The 20,280-nt window shown below is 36.4% G+C and overlaps 1 protein-coding gene across 1 annotated transcript in view; it reads right to left on the reverse strand.

The window, feature by feature from the left end:
* LOC118186048 (voltage-dependent T-type calcium channel subunit alpha-1G-like) overlaps positions 1-20,280 on the reverse strand; it is a 283,525-nt gene that overhangs the window by 180,655 nt on the left and 82,590 nt on the right. The window contains exons 9-11 of the mRNA XM_085816460.1: positions 16,279-16,547; positions 13,330-13,481; positions 12,368-12,553 (exon numbers count right to left, since the gene is read on the reverse strand). Of these exons, the coding sequence (XP_085672586.1) occupies positions 12,368-12,553; positions 13,330-13,481; positions 16,279-16,547 (607 nt within the window). The remainder of the gene's footprint in view (positions 1-12,367; positions 12,554-13,329; positions 13,482-16,278; positions 16,548-20,280) is intronic.

The following is a 20,280-nucleotide window of genomic DNA, read 5'->3' on the forward strand; positions in this document are numbered from 1 at the left end:
CAAGAAAAAATGCGTATAATTTAATATTCCTACAAGGAAGTCATGTGGTGTACACATCAGATTTTTTAGAATTTCTGAAACAATCGATTTCTTCTGCAGAGGTTTTTCAAAAACTAAAGGAATAGGAAAAGAAAGTCACCGTCTATGGCACGTTTTTATTCACAGAGAATATTTGCTGAATGGACAATTCTTTTGCTCAAACTGGGTCAATGTTTTAGCGCAGTATCTATTTTTCAGCTAGAGTACAGTGCAAAATGAGACCCGGTTCTTATATCAGCATCAAAACAGGATATATTTTATCAACCTTCTGCTATTATTACCTCCAAAACACGCAGCTTAATCCCGCATTTCAACAGAAGAAAAGAAAAAAGTTATTGGCGTCTATTGATCACGTAACGGAACGTTAAGCTGTGTTTGGGTTCTCAGAAAGTTTTAGGAATTTTTGAGATACTTTTTCTTCTTTAATAACGCTTAGTAGATATACCAGAAAATTGTTATATTCTTTCTTTCGTACCAATAGTTTATGGGAAATGCGACGATGGAAGCTTTACAAATAATTTCAGCAATGTAAAAAAATACTTTGCAAAAATACAGTTTGATTTTATTAAAAAACTTTGCTAATATATCAGAATAATATACATGCAAATACTCTTCCGCAAACTTTCAGTAGAAAATCATTCATTTTTTTAAAGCGGTTTAATTCTGATTGATCTTTCTTTATCTGCTGACCTGTTTGGGTAAAATCTTAAAATCGCTTGATAAACCCAATTCTACTGAACAATTCTTTTTTAAAATTTACAGATGATATTTGCAATGACAATGCAATATTTATAGGGATTTTGTCGTAGGGATGGGCTCTAGTAATAACCATAGCTCTGTTAATAATGATGGTGCTTTAAGTAAAAATCCCATGAGAAATATAAGTGAATTAAATGGAGTCTTATACCATCGGATAGATCGGAAGACCTGGAAAAAAATGAATTCATTTCGATATTAATTAGAAGGAATAATTAGTTTATGATTAGGAACAATGATTTCTTTTTTATTCGTTCTTTCTATGTTTTGGATTATAAAAATGTGAAATAATATGTATACAAAAAGTTGCATTGTTTTTAATACACTCATGTCCATAAATTAAGGATAATTCGGAGTCACGCGGAAATCGAACACTAAAATAAATATATCACCTGTAAAATCACTACAAGCATCTTCAAGAATCATATGCAAATTTCAGGAAGTAACCAGATGACACCGATGGTACGTTACAATGACGAGAGTGTAAGAAAGTCATATACTATAAGGAATACAGGCAAAGAAGTAAAATTGTTCGCAGGCGCTTTATAAGCATTTCAATGCAATAACTGAATATTTATGACCCAAAGGACGCATTTGGATGATTTTTTACGTTGTAGAATTATCGGCCGTCTGGAATGTGCGCGTACCCAACTGGAAGTATCAGACGAACTTGGAATTGCCCAGAGTGTCATCTCCAGGCTTTGGCAACGATTCCAAGATGATGGTAATGTGAGTAGACGTTACAGCACAGGTCGCTCCAGAGTTACAACGCCGAATGAGGACCGGTATTTGGCAGTTACTGCCAAAAGAAACAGGCGGAGCACAGCCTCAGACCTGTCTCGTCAGCTCTCTTCAGCCACTGGTACGACAATTTCAAGGCAGACCGTGTATAGATGCTTAGGGCAGATTGGTTTATATGCTCGTACACCTGTCAGATGCGTTCCACTTACTGCAACTCACTGTCGCCTGCGGTTAACGTGGAGTAGAGAGCATGCATTGTGGACACCGCAACAGTGGGCTTGTGTGATGTTTTCCGACGAGTCCAGGTTTAGCTTGCAGTCTGATTCTCGCCGAACGTTCATATGGAGAGCTCCAAGTACCCGTTACCCCTAAGAAAACATCATTGAACGACACCGTTACGGTGGTGCAGGAGTGCTCGTTTGGGGTTGAATTATTCTGGGTTCCAGAACTGACCTGCATGTTGAAATTAGAACCATGACAAGCCAAATCTATCGGGACGTCATTCTGGAACAACGTGTACGTTTGTTTCGGGGCGCCATGGGCGCACAATTTGTGTTTATGGATGACAACGTCCGTCCTCACCGTGCAAACATCGTAAGAGAATGCCTTCAATCGGAGGCTATCACCCGTATGGACTGGCCAGCATTTTCACCGGACTTGACTCCAGTACAGTACGTGTGGGACATGCTTGGCCGACGAGTTGCAGCCCGTCAACCTCCTCCTACATGTTTACCGGAACTTCGGAGAGAATTGCTTTTTGAGTGGTGTAATATCCCCCAAGATCAGATCGATAATTTGATACTCAGCATATCAGGGTCTATGTTCCTTCTAACCTTCTTCGGGAACATGCAAGGGCCTGACTCGGAACAGAGAGCTTACTAAAGCTATGTTCAAAACTGTGGGAAGTAAACACGATACACAAGAAGGGTATACAAAACCCTTTATTTTTCTCTATTTACAATGACTTCCGTACTTCGGAATACACCGACCCGCTACTCGGGGTCAAAACGTAAAAGTATAAAAATAAAACTAAACTCTAATTTAACTTTAGAATAATAAACGTGGAAGATTGGCCTTATATTAACAGGAAGCGTATGTAGTACAGAGAACTGTGAACACTACAATACGTTTAAAATTTATCAAGAGGATTAAAACCTCTGGCCTGGAAGACAACAAGCAACTGCGTAACTTCTAAGGTAAGCGGCCTGCTTCGAACTCACTGCTTCCTCTCTCTCGCTTGGCAAAAAGCCACAACTTAAATACTTGGCTTTCGCCAGACAAACTTTGCATAAAAACCTAAACGCTTATAATTCTGGCCGGAAGTAGAAAATAAGAAGTGATAGTAAAGATTTAAAATAAAATAAACGTTAGTAAAACTTAAGATCCTTACAAGCATGCCTAGGCTTTGTACGGACTGTGTTGCATCATCTGGGAGACACACAATGTATTAACAATCATACCAACCATGTAATATTGGTTTTTTGTAAATAGGTTTTTTTTTGAAAAATTTCCTTTATGGAGAAAAAATCGCTAATTTTTTAAATAATATCAAACATATGGCATCTTTTTTTGCTCTTTACCTTTTGTTTAATAAATAAGCTTTACAAATAAGTCAAATTTGTTTTGCTTCTAACTGTTCCTTTGCCTGATTTTGCATTATCCTTAACTTATGGACATGAGTGTAAATGCATTAAAAGTAAAAAATAAATTTTTTTTTTGCTATATCACAGCAAAAAGAAACGATATGACGATATTAAAGATATAATTCTTGACGATATCTGAAGGAGATTCATATCTGAAACGATATGATTTTTGACGATATGTAGCTAAAAAGAAATAGTGCAACATGTATAAAAGAAATGTGCTGAACATGTAACAAAACTGATAGCACACAGACAGCTTATATAACGGACTGAAATTCAGTGTTTTTCCCCATGTGTAACGTGTATACGAGTCAGTTTCCCTTAGAAAGTCTTCCACGAAGGCATCCCTCCCCTAGGCAGATAGCCCTAGTGTGCTTTTCCGTATTCTCAATACACCACCATACCCACCGGAAATTCAAATTTTCGAAGTGTGAGGCCAGTGCACTCCCATTTAGCGAACAATCCTTGATAACGGATAAAAGCCTTATCTTGGGAATATAGGGTAACTGTAGATTTGACTACACGCGAGAACGATAACATTCAGTTTAATTAAATTTCTCTTGAACAATTTTAATTTAAATGCTGATATTAATAGAAGCCTCATAGTTAAGTCTCATATAACCAAATTATCATTTTACTTTTTATCGCATATCCTGTTTTTTAAAGGTTTTTTTTGCTTTTACGTTTGATGCATTTCAGTTCTTATGAATTTCATTAAGTTTTTACATATCTCAAACGTTGCCCTTTACTTTGTTCTGTCAGGCAATAAGTTTTCAAAAGAAAGATCGATAAGGATATCTATCAAAAAAATAATTTGTTTGTTATTAATTTGTTAAAATTAATTAATTCGTAACAAAGAATTTATTCTTACGTATCGAGCATACGCGATCAATTATGTCATGTACATTACATTCTTTTGCGCGTACACTCAATACATATTACATAGATATCGTAAATAATTTTTTAAACAAATCATGAAGTAATAAATATCCAAAATGTATGAAATGAATACATTTTATTCATTTATATATTTTTTAATTGTTTGCTTTTCAACTGGAATTTATACTAGATCAAAGTAGTGATTTGGTCTATTATTTGGTAATAGCAGCGAGTAAAAATTATAATAATACTTAAAAATAGATAACTAATATTAATTACAGGTTTAGATAAAAACATAATTATGAAAATGTAAAATATATTCTTAACAAATGTATTTCTCTAAAGTGTTTATCATTTCAACCTGCGATGAAGATGCAGGTGAATATGAATGAGTTACTCACTCACTAAATCAATAAATCAATCAAATAACAAATCAATAAAGTCCATCAATAAATTTACTGACTGATTACAACAATATTTGATGCAGAAAGGCAACGAAAATAGATGGTTTTTTGAAACATTTCGAAATAATAATGTAAGGTCTATCATAAGTTTTTAACAGTTATATTTTAGTTAAAGCTACTTTCCTATCCTTCCTAAATTCAGCTTACAATTTCCTACCAGAATGTCGTTTTAGAATCGCAGTTAATGCAAATGAGTAAGAGCGGTATTTAAGTCGAAGTTCCACCGACTTCGATAGAGAGCCAGAGATTTTATTTTGAGTTCAAGCCCAGAGAAAGGCGCCGACTGTTAAGTTCTTATTTTGGAAAAAAAAAAAAAAAAAAAAAGTGTAATTAACCCTTCTTGAGTTTTACGTATCTGTGTCTGAGCTAAAGCGAATATTCGCTTATCTGTTCAAGAGGTTCATACACACTTAGCTGTTAGATAAAAGGTTGGAAACCCACAGTATAAAGAGTTTGCATATTACATCAACCTGGTAAGCAGTAATGTCATGCGAATAAACTGAAACTTACAAAAAATGCCAAGATGGTTATGATATACAAATAATTAGGATTTCAGAATAACAGCACGTGTGAGTACTGAAATATCATGTTGGCCGTATAACAGAGGGTCACAAATGCCAAAAATAGTATTTTGTTGTCAGCTAACCGTTCATGAGAAGTCACTATATCTCGTCGGCTACAAAGGGCCCGAGGCGATGTCTCCCGTGCGAGGAGAAGAATTTTTCTGTCGTGAAATCGCTGTCCAAGTAAGAATAATGCCTCATTAGTGATAGCACTGAACTCAGAGACGGTAAAGTCACAAATTTGATGCTGGATCACGAAATGTTATGTCAGCATGGCATGAATGACACCAGCAAAATGACAGTGACGAAGCGTGCAGTTTTTGGCTACATCTGGCCCAGCTTTGGAGCACTGCTACATGTATGCCATTGTCAGTTTCAACAATTCTCTGACGTTTCCTGTGTGGTGCATTGCGCATGATTCTTCTGCCTCAAACCCATAGATACCTGCGGCTACAATCACATCATGAATCCAGCTACTGGCGGGCCGATTGGGAATAGATCGTCTTTTCCTATCAAACCTTTTTCTAATATCGCGTACAAGGATGGTCATAGTCGAATATTACCTTAGATACTATAGGTGTGAACCTTAGATGCTATTGGTCCACTATAACCTTAGATGCTATAGGTCGACTATAACCTTAGATAATATAGTCGAATATTACCTTAGATGCTATAGGTGTGAACCTTAGTTGCGATTGGTCCGCTATAACATTAAATGCTATAGGTGTGAACCTTAGATGCTATTGGTCCACTATAACCTTAGATGCTATAGTGTGAACCTTAGATGCTATTGGTCCACTATAACCTTAGATGCTATAGGTGTGAACCTTAGATGCTATTGGTCCACTATAATCTTAGATGTTATAGGTCGACTATAACCTTAGATAATATAGTCGAATATTACCTTAGATGCTATAGGTGTGAACCTTAGTTGCTATTGGTCCGCTATAACATTAGATGCTATAGGTCGACTATAACCTTAGATAATATAGTCGAATATTACCTTAGATGCTATAGGTGTGAACCTTAGTTGCGATTGGTCCGCTATAACATTAAATGCTATAGGTGTGAACCTTAGATGCTATTGGTCCACTATAACCTTAGATGCTATAGGTGTGAACCTTAGATGCTATTGGTACACTATAACCTTAGATGCTATAGGTGTGAACCTTAGATGCTATTGGTCCACTATAATCTTAGATGCTATAGGTCGACTATAGATAATATAGTCGAATATTACCTTAGATGCTATAGGTGTGAACCTTAGTTGCGATTGGTCCGCTATAACATTAAATGTTATAGGTGTGAACCTTAGATGCTATTGGTCCACTATAACCTTAGATGCCATAGTGTGAACCTTAGATGCTATTGGTCCACTATAACCTTAGATGCTATAGGTGTGAACCTTAGATGCTATTGGTCCACTATAATCTTAGATGCTATAGGTCGACTATAGATAATATAGTCGAATATTACCTTAGATGCTATAGGTGTGAACCTTAGTTGCGATTGGTCCGCTATAACATTAAATGTTATAGGTGTGAACCTTAGATGCTATTGGTCCACTATAACCTTAGATGCCATAGTGTGAACCTTAGATGCTATTGGTCCACTATAACCTTAGATGCTATAGGTGTGAACCTTAGATGCTATTGGTCCACTGTAACCTTAGATGTTATAGGTCGACTATAACCTTAGATAATATAGTCGAATATTACCTTAGATGCTATAGGTGTGAACCTTAGTTGCTATTGGTCCGCTATAACATTAGATGCTATAGGTCGACTATAACCTTAGATAATATAGTCAAATATTACCTTAGATGCTATAGGTGTGAACCTTAGTTGCTATTGGTTCACTATAACTTTAGATGCTAAAAGTCGACTATAATCTTATATAATATAGTCGAATATTATCTTAGATGCTATAGGTCTGAACCTTTGTTGCTATTGGTCCACTATTACCTTATATGTTATAGGTCGACTCTAACCTTAGATAATAAAGTCGAATATTACCTTAGATGCTATAGGTCGACTATAAACTTAGATAATATAGTCGAATATTACCTTAGAGGCTATAGGTGTGAACATTAGTTGCTATTGGTCTGCTATAACCTTAGATGCTATAGGTCGACTATAACCTTAGATAATATAGTCGAATTTTACCTTAGAGGCTATAGGTGTGAACCTTAGTTGCTATTGGTCTGCTATAACCTTAGATGCTATAGGTCGACTATAACCTTAGAAAATATAGTCGAATATTATCTTAGATGCTATAGGTGTGAACCTTAGATGCTCTATAACCTTAGATGCTATAGGTGTGAATATCATCTTACGGAGTGTACTATCTAGCATCATATTGGACAAACGCTGAACGTGATGGTCTGTGGCGACTTTGAATATGATGGAGGATATCGTTTGCTAAGAACTGTCATCAACAACCTGATGCTACTGTCATCAACAACCGCTATATCAGGGATGTTGTAGAGCTAGAAGTCGCACTGTTAATTCAGCGCATTCGTGGAGGGTATGTTTCAACAGAACAATGTCGTCTACATATTGCCAGAAATATTTAAGACTTCTCAGCCTGTGAGATATCGTTTCTTTCTTCGTCTGCCCATTTATCCTATATTGAACATGTACAGGGGGTTTTATTTACAAGCAATGCACTCGTGATACTTGTGCTGCAACCAACACGAATCAGATAAGGGCTCGGATAGGATTAATATGGAATGCGGAATGCTACCCTTGGTACACATTCAAAATTTGTTCGATTCAATACAAGTAGAACTTCCTACTGCAGAGCATGGTGGCTTCATGAAACACAAATTTTGGGTATTTAACGTTCTTGAATTACTTTACAAGCAAATTTAATTGTACCGTTTTATCATTACAAATCGTATCTGCAATAAATTTCCTTCAGTTCTGATTATATTTTATGGTACTGGAATTTTTACTAATAGGAGTATATATAAAAGATATTAATATCCTCTAAGAAATATCTTTATACCTCTTCTTTAACTTCTAGTTAAAGAAGAAACTGAATTCCGGGACGCAAAATTTGCAATAACAAATTTGTTAAGTTTGAAGTATGTTATGACAAGCATAAAGTTTGTATTGTCTACCTTAGTTGTGAAAAAGATTCACTTAATTTCAGCTGTGACTATTTGAAACTAACTAACAGCTAAAGCAATATATACAATAAATTTTCCTCCCATTACTTATATGTATATTTGAAAGTATATCGCTTTCTTAGATAAATAAATATCTTTGACGTCAAGCATCTCATTCTGTTTGAATTGTGACTGCACTTCGGTATGGGGAAGTGCGCATTGTATTGACAGCTAAGAATCAGTCCTCTATGTCCCCAGAGGCCAATATCTACTGCCAATCCACATCTGCTCCGATAGTGTAAGAGAAGAGAATGCCTGCGATGCATTATTAACTTCGCTTAAATTGAAATTTCTAATCGATCCAAAAGCCATTAAATTCTGAGAGGACTCGGAAGGAAATCTCTGCATATGTATGTATTTCGCAAACCAAGAGTTGCGTAACACGGCGGAATGCTAGTTACAAAGCTGTCTAAGACTTAATGTTGCTGGATTCTTTGGTGATAACTAGTCTGAAATGGACAAACCAAAGGAAAAAATCTGACATTTACAACACATGACTTCCTTGTACGGAACATTAAATTATACGCATTTTTTTCCAGCATTTCGTAAAAATTCAAAATATTTTCATTAAAAATTGAAAGATATAAACATAAAACACCAAATACCGTTAAAACATTAAAAAAAATAATTTTTCCAATTAAAGAGTTTCTGCGCAAAAACAAGCGATTCGGCCAGCGGGCAAGAAGGCACATTTTTCGGGGCACAAAACTAAAAGTTTCCTTTTGGTTCCACTCGGCAAAAGGACACTGAAGGTGCAGAAACTTACTTAATTCACTATTCTGCTAAGTTTCAAACGTAAAGAAATATTGCTGCTATGGTAAAAAAATAGGCTTAGCTGCACAATAAATATAAGGTATTTCTCCCGCCATCTTAGCATGCTTTCATGGTGTAGCGGTCAGCACGCTCGACACGTGTTTGAGAGGTCCGCAGTTTGAGTTCCGGCGAGGACTGCTCATTTTTCATCTTTCTAGCTTCGAAATAACCTAATGACTCTACAGTGGTGCCCAAAACTTAAAGGTGGTGAATGAGGATTCTTCCCCACCAGGATTTGGCGACTGGGTCCCCTAAGCCCCAGTCGCCCTTTAAAAGGGGGAGTATATAAGGTATTTCTCCCGCCTTCTTAGCACGCCTACGTGGTGTAGTGGTCAGCACGTTGGACGCGTATTCGAGAGGTCCGTGGTTCGAGTCCCGGCGAGGGTATTGCTCATTTTTCATCTCTCCTGCTTCGAAATAACCGTTTGTACAGAACTTTTAAATTGTTGATAATTCTACAACTATTGCATGCAGATTAACATGCCATGCATAAAAACCTTAACCGGAAGAAAAGAACCCCACAATCAAGTCAATTTTAAAGAAAAATGCATAATTTACCAATATGTAAGAATAAAAAAAAAAAACTGAGTTCGCTGAGCTCGAGCTCAGTAACAGAGTGGATATATATATATGTTACCGTTAAAGACCGAAATTGGAGAATGTCGACTTTCACCGGAGAATATCAACATTCACCAAATATGTCGGTGAAAGACCGAATATTTCACTACATTCTTGTATATTCGGACCCTCACCGGTGTATGTCGACAATCACAGATATGCTCTGGTGAAAGTCGAAAAGAGAGGTCATAAAGTGCCATAATAGTTTAAGTTGTTGCAATAAATAAGATTTGAATCGCATAATTTAGTAAGTTTTTTATGACTGTTATTTTATTTTCTCATTTAGACCGTACTGTATAATTAAGTAAGTTTTTAACTTCTATTATTTTCCTTTCTCATTTTGAATGTATTGTGTGTTTTAGGTTCTCATGTTCTTAAGTTCTTATTTCAAGTCTCAAGTGCGTTTATTCGCGACTGAATTACGGAGAAGAAAATATAATATTGTTATATGTTCAACATTCACCATTACTACACGGTGAATGTCGACATTGACCGGTGTAAATCAGAAATAAGATTATTTGGAAAATATTTCGGACATACACCAAGAGACTATGTAAATGTTGACATTCACTGGTGAAAGTCGACATTCTCCAGAGTTCGGTGTTTCATCGTAACATATGTATATACTTTCGGTGCAAACGATTGCAACGAAAAAGAACGGTGTACAACTACATGTTATAGCAATCCTACATACAAGATTTCAACGTTCTGAAGTTACTCGGTTTTGAGTTATCCGACATATGTACATAGGTACATACGTATGTACTTACAGACTCCATGAAAAAAATCTATTCTGAAAAATTTAGAAACAGTTTTATAATTCGTTTGGGGAAAAAGTGTCCTTTTTCTTGTTCTTACGTACAAATGTCTCGCAAAAACATCGTTAAATTACATTCGATAGCGTCAAAATAATATTTTCAGAAAATTTACTCACGGTAGTGAGCAGAAAAGTATAAATAAGTACAACCTAATGCCTTTTGGGAGATTGCAAGTTAAAACGATAAGGATGACTGTATTTCTCAATCGTTTAAGCAATAGAATCAAAATCTGAAAAATCTACCTTTCTCAGTAATGCATTTCTTTTTCAAATTGCACGAAATATAAAAAATCTGATGTATACACCACATGACTTCCTTGTACGGAATATTAAATTACACGCATTTTTTCTTGCATTTTGTTTAAAATTATTGGATTGAATTATATCTACTTCGCCGACAGCGCATAAACCACAATAGAATAAGTGCATTCTTTAAAATTCACTCTATTTGTTTACCATAGCGACACCCTGGCGCTAGGTTCACTTAACAGTATTATATTTCGTTCATATTATAACTCAGAATGCACAAAATTTGTTATCATTTAAAGAATTATCTAATCGTTGCCACATGTTCTATTCAAGTACTATAATAAAGCTAGAACGATGTATAAAAGAAATTAAGCAAACAAAACAAAAAAGAAACAGTTTTTCACAGACGATTGAGTATTTCTCATTCAATTAATTCAGTTCTCCCTTCGCGACAAGGCAAAAATACATAAAAACTCAAAATATCTCTGCTAAAAATTACTAATTATTAAAAATTAAATTAATAAAAATTAAGTAAATCTTAAACACTTATTTCCTCGAAAAAATTCCAGAAAGGATTAAGCATGATTTAAATCGCAATAATAAATGAAGGCGTTTATCTTTGTTGTTGCGAAGCTATGTTTTTCTAGATTGGCAACAAATTCACTACTCAGCTGTTTCAAATGTAAACAAGCAATGGCTGCCATCAAAATAGGCTTAGCGGCACTTAAACAACATTTAAATTGTTGCGAATTCTAAAAATATTGCATGCAGATTTACTAAAGGCATAAAAACCTTAACCGGAAGATAAGAACAACATAATTTAATCATTTTTAAAGCAAAAAATGTACAATTTACAAACATACTAGAGTAAAGAAACTGAGATCACTGAGCCGGATAACAGAGGGGATATATATATAAATATATTTATATACGTTTGGTGCGGCCGATTGAAACCAAAATACGAGGTGCACACCTACATGTTATAGCAGTCCTATATACAAAATTTCAACGTTCTGAGGCTACTCGTTTTTGAGTTATGCGAGATACGTACGTACGTACATACGTTCGTACAGACGCCACAAAAAAATTCTCTTCAGAATTCATTTTAAAGGAGTTTTTTAGTTTTTTTGGAGGAAAAGAGTCTTTTATTCTGTCACGCAGATATCACGCAGAAACCTCGTTAAATTGCATTCGAAAGCGGTCAAAATGGATATTTTCGTTGAAATATGCTTCCTGAAACTTTTCGCTATTACAATACTTCCTTTTTACTTCGTACAAGGAAGTAAAAAGTACGTCAAAATAAATTTTTAAATTTCTCCATAAATGTCTCACCAACAATTACAAAATTTAATATCTAGGCATAATTTGAGTCGTAGAATTGAAAAATGGATCAAAATTGATATGTTATTTTAAAAAAGTCCGCTTTTTGTGAAAATACCTATGTTAGAATAATGCTTTATATGAATCTAATATATATCCTAAATCGAGCTTTCGAGACATCGAAAACGCAATTTGAATTTCGTCAATCGGTCCAGTAGAATGGGAGGTATTGAACTGTCCTTTTTCTTATCTCTGGAAACAAAGTTCTATCAGAAGAAATCCCAAAGTCTTACCTAAAGATGAAGATGAAGAGAATGAGAAGTGCAAAGAAAACGGCCACGTTGTCGACGGTCCTGAGCATGATGATGAGCTGTCTCCTGAGTGCCGGCATGAAGCGCACCAATTTCAGGATCCTAAGGAGTCTGAATGTTCGGAGAACAGACAAACCGCTGCCGCTGCTTTGGCAAAGCTCCACCAAGCTGCAAGGATTATTCTTCTATTAAAGCAGTGCATGTCGAGCAGGAATAAAATTTTTATGAATGAATGTACACTAAAGTGACAAAAGTCATTGGATAGCAATATGCAAATATACAGATAGCAGTAGTATCGCGTAGAAAATGGTAGGGTTCGAGTGTGGCGCAGACCCCACAAAGCCATGAACCCAAGTTGTCAACAAGGCACTGTTCAAGCTGGTGGTGGTTCCATAATGGTCTGGGTCTGGTTTACATGGTATGGACTCGGTCCTCTGGTGCAACGGACCGATCATTGACGGGAAATGGATACCTTCAGCTACTTGGAGATCACTTACAGCCATTCATGGACTTCACGTACTCAAACAACGATGGGATTTTTATGGATGACAATGCGCAATGTCACCGGGCTACAATTGTTCGCGATTGGTTAGAAGAACATTCTACACAATTCCAGCGAATGATCTGGCCACCTAGATCGCCCGACATGCATCCCATCAAACATTTATGGGACATCATGGAGAGGTCAGTTCGTGCCCAAAACCCTGCACCGTCAACACTTTCACAATTATGGACGTCTATAGAGGCAGCATGGCTCAATATTCCTGCAGGGGACTTCCAACGACTTGTTGAGTCCATGCCACGCCGAGTTGCTGCACTTCGCCGGGCAAAAGGAGGACCGACAAAATGTTAGGAGGTATACCATGACTTTTGTCACTTCAGTGTATAATAGTATACTCAAAGTGCAATGAAGCAAGCTCTGCACATAGCACATAGTGACATACCTGAGAACTACGATAACGCTGTCGAAAACGTTGAAACCGCTACTGATGTAGGAACAAAATCCTTCAGCGAACATCTTGAGTATCATTTCCAAGAAAAATATGGCTGTGAAGATGACATTACTGATTTCCACGGCTAGAGTTAATTCTTCTGGCTAAAATGATAAAAAATCAGCTTTCATAGAATTTATAATGTAGGAAGATACAAAGCAACAATTATAAATACAGGCGTGAATTTTATGTATTTTTAAAAAATTAAGCACATTTTTATTATTATCCATGAAAGTATTCAGTGGCTCCAAAGAATTAAGAAGTCGAGAATTCTATTCCAGCTCGAAGAAAAAAATTTTAATTTGGAATGTGAAGCTAAACTTTTTTTGATGTTAGGTACTATTCCTTTCTTTAAGAAATAAATATAAAATAATTCTTTTGAATAAATGTTAACTAATATCCATTTGAGGTTGATTAAAGTTTGCACATATCAGTGATAAAAGGAAATTTATTTCTGCTTATTCTATTTTACCAAATTAGGCATTAATCGATGCTTTTTTGTTGCCATGAATGGGAAAATTATTGACCAAATTAGACAAAGGAAAATGTTAAAATTTGCATTAAAAATACGTAACCGAAGAAGACATTTCACAGGAAGATAAAGACTTAGACGTTTTTTGATGGAAATATTCACTACTAAGTAAAGAACGAAACTTTAGAACCTTTTACTTTTTAACCTTTTACTTTTACTTTTTTCTTTTTCTTTGAAAGTTAACACTTTGTTATTTTGACTCAATCAGCATATCGCAGTATCTTTTATTTGCATAAATCAGAGCTTCACCAATCTGCTGATTGGCTGAATATTTTCAGCGACCAACAATGGCTTTTTTGAGGAAACATTTTGGCAAAGCTCATAATTTCCCGATTTTAAAATTTTAATTAGCAATAGCGATTGCCAAATTTTACGGCCAAAATATTTTTTACCGGGTTATTGAGAAGAAAATATGTATGACGAACCACACAATAGCTCAAAGCCAATATTTGACGAGTAATTCAAGAAATTCCAGCGACAGTTACGGAAAGAGCGCTTCAAATCGAGGTGAAGAACGGATGCCATTTGCCAAATATTAGTTTTAAAATACACTGCTTGCCATCCAAATTCCAACACCAAGAAAGACAAGAGATATCACAACAAAATTTATTTAGTAGGTAACGTGTTGTCCTAGTATCAAATGATTAAATTTATAGACTTCTGTGAAGTGTGGTTCCTTCCAGAATCAGTAGCCAGAGTAGCCGCCATTGTTGGAGATCACCAAAGCTGCTGATTCAAAGAGACTTTGTGCTCTTGGGGTACAGCAGACCAAGCAGGTTCCACGCGTTGCCAAAGTTGATCTGGTGAGGCAGTTTGGGATGTAATCTGGATCAATCGTTCAGCAACCATGGAACCCACGTTTTCTATCGGCGAAAGATCCGGAGATAGAGAGCCGGCCAGGGAAGCAATTCAATCTGGCGATTGACGAAGAACCCTTGGACAATGCGCGCCACGTGTGGTCGCGCATTATCCTGTTGAAATATGGCTGTGGGCAAGCCCTGAAAGTAAGGAAGGACAACTGGCTCCAACACCTCGGAGATGTAGCGCTGGTTGCTTAAAGTACCGTATTAGAGTAGTGCCAGGGGGATATCCAATACCGCCCCATACCATAATATCCGGTGCAGGAACAGCGTGGCGTAGCATAACGCAGCTGTTCAGCCTCTCCCCGCGGTGTCTCCAGACTCGATTACGACCATCATGGTGTTGCGGACAGAAGCGTGACTCGTCAGTAAATTCAATTTCATTCCATTCTACCGTCCACATCCTTCTTTCATCGCACCATTGGCGGCGGAGACGTCTGTGGTTCTGCGTCAAGGGTAGACGAAGCAATGGATATCTTGCGGACAGACCACTCTGCTGTAAACGGCGTCGAATGGTACGCGCAGACACTGGATGATGCGTTACAGACGGAATGTGCTGTGGTATGGTTCGTGATGTGAATGAGCGATCCATCACTGCCATGCGCACAATTTTCCTGTCATCACGTGAAGTGGTGCACTGAGGTGGATGCTTTCGAACACGTCGGTCCGTCGTACCCTCCTGCATCCAACGGTTACATATCTGCATTACAGTTGTTTGGTTTCGTCCAACACGACTACCAATTTCCCTGAAAGATAATCCACACTCTCGGTAGGCCACTATCCTTCCTCTGTCGAACTCGGATACTTGATCAAACGATGATCGCTGTTTACTACGAGGCATAATTGATAGTTTTTTTGAAAAAACCAGAAGAAAAACACAATTGCCGAACTTGAAATCGTCGAAAACTTCAAGCCTTAAATAGCGCTACAGGTGCGCGTGATGTGCGTCTGCTCTGAAATTCTAATCATTTGCATATCTCACCTCCGCTAATACATGTTGTAAATTTCATGTTATTTGCATACTTCCTTCAGGGTATTGCATTTATGGTGGCCAGCAGTGTACAATACAAGCACACATCCATATATTATATTTGAAATTAAGAACAACAAAAATAAATAATATGGAAAGCAGAAGTTTTGTTCATTACGAAAATTATAACTCCTGTACAGGGATTGTTGCCTTGGGAGCTGATTGGTCTATCGGCCACATACGTATTCGAGTAATAAAACAAACTATTGTTGATGAAATCTGTTTTGCAGTGTTTGTTGATAGATGGAACCATCGGTATCTGACGTTCAGCACTGCTTTGTAAGTGATTAAACCTAATCTTGCGTATTTACGGCCGTAACATGATAAAGAATAAATTAAAAGTTTAAATTGAGTTTAAGAACTGAGGTATTCTTATCTTTCACTGCGAGTAATGTTGCTGCTGTCTGACGTTTTAAATATACACTCTATATAACTCACCACTCTATATAGGCAATAATAAATTATTTCTGGTCAATCACCTGGTTGTGGTATTCGATTCCCATACTGAGTGTATTAACGAGAATGGCCGTGAGGATGCCCCTCTGGAAATACCGGTGGTCCGTGAGGTACTTGACTTTCGCCTGTTGCGCTCTCCACCACCTGCAGAAGCTACTTTGGCTACTAACCACTCCATCGTAATCTAGATCTGATTCTGTTTCTGACCAGTCTATGGTGTTGTGTCTAGAATCCTCTGTCTCTTGTTCGGGGGCATAAAGTAACAGCTGGGGTGCTGAAAGATGCTTTTCGCCTAAAGAAAATACAGAAATATATCTAATAAGATACATGAAATGACAATTACAACAAAATCTCGATTTGCTTTGTTCTTTTCCACCAATAATTAGACAGCCATGTACTCAGTTAGCATTTCAACTAAAAGCTTCGTTTATGGGAACTGTTTTTTTACAAATATGCGCTCATGGCATGCCCCCTGGATTTGTCCTTGGGAGACAAAACGAATATGCATATCAAAAGATTAAAAAGCTTATGTGTATGTCAGTGGTGAAAGGTATAACAGGGAAATAGGACATGCATAAGTCTCATCTATCTGAGATTAGCAGAGGAAGAGACAAATATGATTAAACTCGCCTAGCAGTAGTAGAAGAAAGGAAGAAATTACAGTACTAGTTGTATAAGAAAAAGGGAAGGACAATTATGAAAGCGTTAACAGCTGACTTAATGCACTATACAGGCTAGACACAGTACAATGTGTTGGACAATTCGATGTAGTGCACTACATTATTCGCCTGCTCGAAAGGAAACAAAACAGCCAGTGCTTTATACATTGACAATTATAACAACGAAATGGTAAGAACAATACTCCCCTGTAACAGGATTGAATAAATACAATTCTGTTAATATAATTTTAAAATGAAAAAGCTATTAATTATTAATATTATAGAGACAAGAACTATATGATACAGCGGAAATCAGCACTAGAAAGCTATAACAACACAATACCATTATATAGCGCTATTAAGGGAACAGATTAAACGGCCAGAAGATTATAAATATTATTAAGTAAAACTATTAAAGACACACAAAACTATTGTAGAACAGGTAATAATGAAATATATATATGATGTACCAGCTTTAGTCGTAGCTTAAATTATCAGACGATAAGTTTAAAAAAAAAGGATCCATTTATTATTATTCAGGAAAAATAGCAGTTACAAAATCAGATATCCGGAGTAAATAAAAAGAATTACTAATAACTTTTTGTATGAAGTTTACTGCAACGTGACATTTAAGAAAAAGCCCCCGATCTTGGATCTTGGATCATATCTTTGCTGCTGGCTTTAGCTACTAGGAGCTCTTACCAGTATATTATCATTATACCATAGGTCATAAGATAAAAATTTAAGAGATGTATTTAAAAATACACCGCGCCCGCAGGCGAGATCAATAAATGAGAGAACTCATAAAATAAGTTTTGCTAAATTGCATATCATGGCATAGCATGGGTGATTATATATAAATGGCGGCGAGAGGCGAAATGAAAGTCTAAGCTTCTGGGTGAGTCTAGAAGAGCAGAAACACGTGATGAGCGTCCGGCATTTAGATTGGTCGAGGAGTCAGAGTTCGAAAAATGAAGCTTTTTGTAGTTTTTGGAAATAAATAAAGTTCGAACATAGTAAAAGTAACATCTATCAGTGAATTTTAGAATCCTATGTCTTTTGAAACACTTGAAAATCTTCTAAACTTGCGATATAATCATTAAATGAATAGGAAACTGTAAAATGAGTTCAAGTAGCTCACTAGGGATAATGAGAGTAAGCACTTGGTGTTACCACGAACTTTGATTGTAAAACACACGATACGAAATAGTAAAAATAAAAAGTAAAAGTAAAAATCTTGGTTAAATAAGCAGTAAAACTAAGAATTCATCGATGAAAAATAAAGTCCTAACTTTGCAAAGTTCATCTTTCTTGAATAATAACTACAGAGGAATAGTAATTTTTTTTTAACATTATATACACTACCACCTCTTAGAATTGTGGTGGATCGTTCGAGGTCTTTTCACTACGTGCTCTATAGTAAGGTCATAGTCTGTGAGCGATTTAATAGCTTCACAGGGAGAATTTCTCATATCTTCAAAGAAGTTGTGTGCAGAAATTAGGATTTGGTCGTGAATTGGGTTGATATCCAGGTCTTTGCGAATTTGAAAATTTCGCACGAACCAGGGTGCGTTCACTATGCTACGTAAGATTTTGTTTTGAAGAACATTTAATTTTTGTCTGTCTATTTTTCGGGCAGTAGCCCAGGCTGGAACTGCAAAGAGGATTATTGGGCGAATAAGTGAGATGTAGATATTTTTCTTGGTACGGAGGTTTAGCTTAGAGTTTCTTCCAATTAATGAGTAGAGAGCAATGAAAGCAGCGTTAGCCTTATTTGTAACATATTGAATATGATCTTTGAAATTTAGGGTTTTGTTAATATAGACACCTAAGTATTTATAAAAAGCCCCCGATATTCTTTTGCGAGTCCTTTTATAGCCTTTGGAAAGGCGGAGCTTCAAAGAAATGACGTCAGCCTCGTCAGCCAATCCAGTTCGCTTTAAATATCTCCAGAACATTCTAAAACTGTACGTGTAGATAAGGCGGGAAAAACAACTTGACTACGGGGCTGTGGATTTAATTCCACGTACTTTCTAATAAGAGAACGTCGCCATTAAAAATGAAAAGAACATACAGTTAAAATTTTAAGTGCATTCTTGACCATGGAATTTTATTATTACATATATATATATATATTGACATTAATATTAACATTAGAATTTCCAGATTAATTTACATTATCATTTCCGGATAAATTTAAAAACAAGGTGTATAGTTATCTACAATTTACTATATTTTTGCATCAGACTAATGTATCGATGGAACGTAGACAAGAGTAGTATATTTATGCTGGTAAGACTATGTATCAAAACAATAGATTAATGAGTAACTTCAAAATATCCAAACACTTGTGGGGTTCCAACCTTCTATCGAATATTCGCTTTAGTTCAGAAACACATACGTAAAACTCAAGAAGGGTTAATTACCCTTTATTTCTGAAAAATAAGTTCGCAATAGGTCCCTTTCTCCACTTGGGCTTGAACAAAAACCTCCACTTGGGCCTTGAACTCAGAGTAATAAGAAATGAAACTTAACTAAAGCTTAACTAAATGATATAGCCGAAGCTATCGAGATTTCTAAGTAGTTGACCACTAAATATCAATTAAGCTGGCGAAGCTATCAAGGGCCTGAGATACGGTCGAGCGCAAGGTCCGTACAGTTCACTGTACGGACCTTGGGTCGAGCGTAGTAATAGCTTAGAGAGAGTGTAGCGAAAAGGCAAACGCGCGGTAGTCAGAATCTCTGGCTCTCTAACAAAGTCAATGCTCTCTTCCTACGGCCTAGATCTCTGTCAAGCGTAAGTCCACATACTGCTTGAACTTTTACATGCTGTGATTACATGGACAAAATGGCTCCGCTCGTGAACTTTATAAACTGCAATAAACCAATATATCTGAAATAACCCATGGACACCTACCTCTTTAGCATTATTATTACAATTCATTTTAACATTGTAGTCCACATACTAAAGTCCACATACTGCTAAGTCCACATAAGCGTAAGTCCACATACTGCTTAAACTTAGTGAACTTTTACATGCTGTGATTACATGGACAAAATGGCTCCGCTCGTGAACTTTATAAACTGCAATAAACCAATATATCTGAAATAACCCATGGACACCTACCTCTTTAGCATTATTATTACAATTCATTTTAACATTGTAGTCCACATACTAAAGTCCACATACTGCTAAGTCCACATAAGCGTAAGTCCACATATTGCTTAAACTTAGTGAACTTTTACATGCTGTGATTACATGGACAAAATGGCTCCGCTCGTGAACTTTATAAACTGAAATAAACCAATATATCTGAAATAACCCACGGGCACCCACCTCTTCAGCATTATTATTACAATTCATTT

Source organism: Stegodyphus dumicola, chromosome 5 (genome assembly GCF_044657685.1).
Source record: "Stegodyphus dumicola isolate Sdum_Otavi_A_Nest chromosome 5, ASM4465768v1".
Classification (NCBI taxonomy): Eukaryota; Metazoa; Arthropoda; class Arachnida; order Araneae; family Eresidae; genus Stegodyphus; species Stegodyphus dumicola.